At 36.4% G+C, this 2,472-nt stretch overlaps 1 protein-coding gene across 1 annotated transcript in view; it reads left to right on the top strand.

Moving 5' to 3' along the window:
- The first annotated feature begins 1,069 nt into the window (after window positions 1–1,069).
- Window positions 1,070–2,472, top strand: part of postnb (periostin, osteoblast specific factor b) — a 6,277-nt gene continuing 4,874 nt past the window's right edge. The window contains exon 1 of the mRNA XM_056474111.1: window positions 1,070–1,120. Coding sequence (XP_056330086.1) covers window positions 1,070–1,120 — 51 coding nt within the window. The remainder of the gene's footprint in view (window positions 1,121–2,472) is intronic.

Here is a 2,472-nt window from a genome sequence, read left to right as displayed (position 1 = left end):
AAAGCCCTCGTGGCAGCCTGATTTTTTACCACGTTTTTAGATTCTACCACATTCTCACCCTGTTACTTACTTGTTTATTTTATTTGTTGGCTTTTGTTTTTGTCTTACCTGCTTTCTGTAACCGTTCTTCACCAGACTCAAACCCTGTCGAGGTCAACTCCTCTCTGCATCTCAAGTCCGCCGACGTACGTGGCGAGCCACTGGACAAACTGGTAACAGCAGAAAACCATCCATACAGAGGTAAGCGGTCAGCTGGTAAGCGTTAAAAGGAACGGCATCATACTGCCCTGTAGAATTCATCTTAATGATGAAATGCAGCCATACATAACTCTGGCTACATAATTTGCGTTCTCCAGAAATGTTTACTGGGGTACGTTTTCACAATGACCAATTGCCAACAATCCTGAGCATCCTGTGAGAGAGTTAAACAAAAATAATACTAGGAAAATATAAATCACAATATAACATTTTAAAGGTATTTCAAAGAATGATTACAGTCATGTGCAAAAGGTCAAAGATACAGCCAACTGCAAATTTTAGAACAAACAAACAATATTATAAGATTCACATAGTGTTATCTATATTTTAAAGCCATTGGTAGAGATTGTGTCCAAGTAATATTTCAAATCTTTACAAAAAATAAGAAACCGGTTCTTTACAGACAAATAAATAAATAAAAATCAGCTACAGTCCTGTGTATCTGACCAGATCTCGACAGACTGAAGCGTGAGCATGACGTACATAATAACTTTTGGAACAAGGCTAAAAAATTATCTTCAAGACGATGTTTTTCAGACCAGTCAATTGATTTGATAAGAATTCATTTTATATATTAAATTGGAGAATTATTACTGTACGTTTCCACTCTATTTGATCAAAAATGTTTACTAAATTTATTAATTTTAAATTTGGTTTAAAATTGAATTATTCGATTTTATTTTTGCTATTAGTATTTGAATTGAATTTTATGCATCGTCAAGGACCATTTCGACTGAATCTTCGCGGGGAAAAAGTCTTCTACATCTTGGATGGCGTGAGGAGTAAATTAGAAGCAATTTTTCATTCTTAGATGAACTATCCCGTCAAAGGCCAATATGCTTGGCTATCAGCGGCAGATGGAGTGAGTGTTTGAAAAAACGTGTTTTGATTTAAGTTCACTTTACCTGTATGTTTTATAACTAACTGTGATTGACACTGAAGTTCTATTTTTCTAGAAGTCCAGGGCCAATAAAGTGCTCTTTAAAGGCGGCAAGTGACTGATGGCCAGCAACTTCAAACTCTGCTTACAGTACAGTATGAGAAACATTTTCATTTTTATTTTATTGCAAAGTCGCAGGCTTCCACAAGATGGAGCCACCCATCTAAAAAGTGCCAAAGGTTGTAATAGAAAGCGGCCATCTTTTCAAAGTGATGTGTACATCTGGCCACAAGAGTGAGCCAAGCAGAGACATGAATCTGGAAGAAAGCACTGTATGAGATGCTTCGGGGCTTGAGTAGTATTAATGTCAATATTTGGATTGAAACGATGGTGTTATGTAAAACTGATTTATAATCTGTTCCAGCAGCCATCGGTTTGTTAAATGATGTTCTTCTTGCCTTACTGAATATGAAACACTTTAAGTTTACCAACATACTTCTTAAAAAATACTTTAATGTCTTATATACAGTTATATCCCTGCTGAAAAATTTGCTTAAACCAGCCTAAGCTGATTTTAGCTGGTCGACCAGCCTGGTTATAGAGGGGTTTAGACCATTTCCAGGCTGGTTTCCAGCCATTTCCAGCCTGTACTTAGCTGGTAAGGCTGGAAAATGACCAGCTAGTAAAACCAGCTTGACCAGCCTAGTCATGCTGAGAGCCCGACCAAAACCAGGCAGGCCAAGCTTGTTTTATCTGGTCATTTTCCAGCCTGACCAGGTAAGACCAGGCTGGAAATGGCCTAAACCCCTCTAAAACCAGGCTGGACGGCCAGCTAAAACCAGCTAATTGGTTTAGGCTGGTTTAAGCTAGTTTTTGCAGTAGGGACATAACTAAATAAGATATTAAAGTATTTTTAAGAAGTTTTTTTTTTTTCAGCAGCGATGTCTTACTGAAAAGCATAAAGTTGAAAAGTCTCAATCAATCCCAATCATTATTTGTCATATAGGGCTACCTGGTAGCCAAAATAATAATTGACCATTTGTAACAAAGAAACATACATAGATTACACATTTTAAAGACTTTCTCAAATGTTATGCATGGTTTTACATGGTCACATAAGAGACATTCTGGATGTTAATTGTTTACTCAAGCTGATAATATAATTTGTAATGAATAATGTGCTGTTAAATGAGAGAAATGTAAATTAGATGCATTTCTGATTTCTGGACACTTTGTCAGTTATGAAATCGTTGTGTTACTGCATGCGTATGTTGCATATTCTGCTATATTAATATATCACCAATGAGGATTAGCACTTATCAAATTTGAGAGTA

This window comes from Danio aesculapii, chromosome 15, assembly GCF_903798145.1.
Source record: "Danio aesculapii chromosome 15, fDanAes4.1, whole genome shotgun sequence".
Classification (NCBI taxonomy): domain Eukaryota; kingdom Metazoa; phylum Chordata; class Actinopteri; order Cypriniformes; family Danionidae; genus Danio; species Danio aesculapii.
The sequence above is the reverse complement of the archived record's forward strand: the minus strand, read 5'-3'. Positions and strand labels throughout refer to the sequence as shown.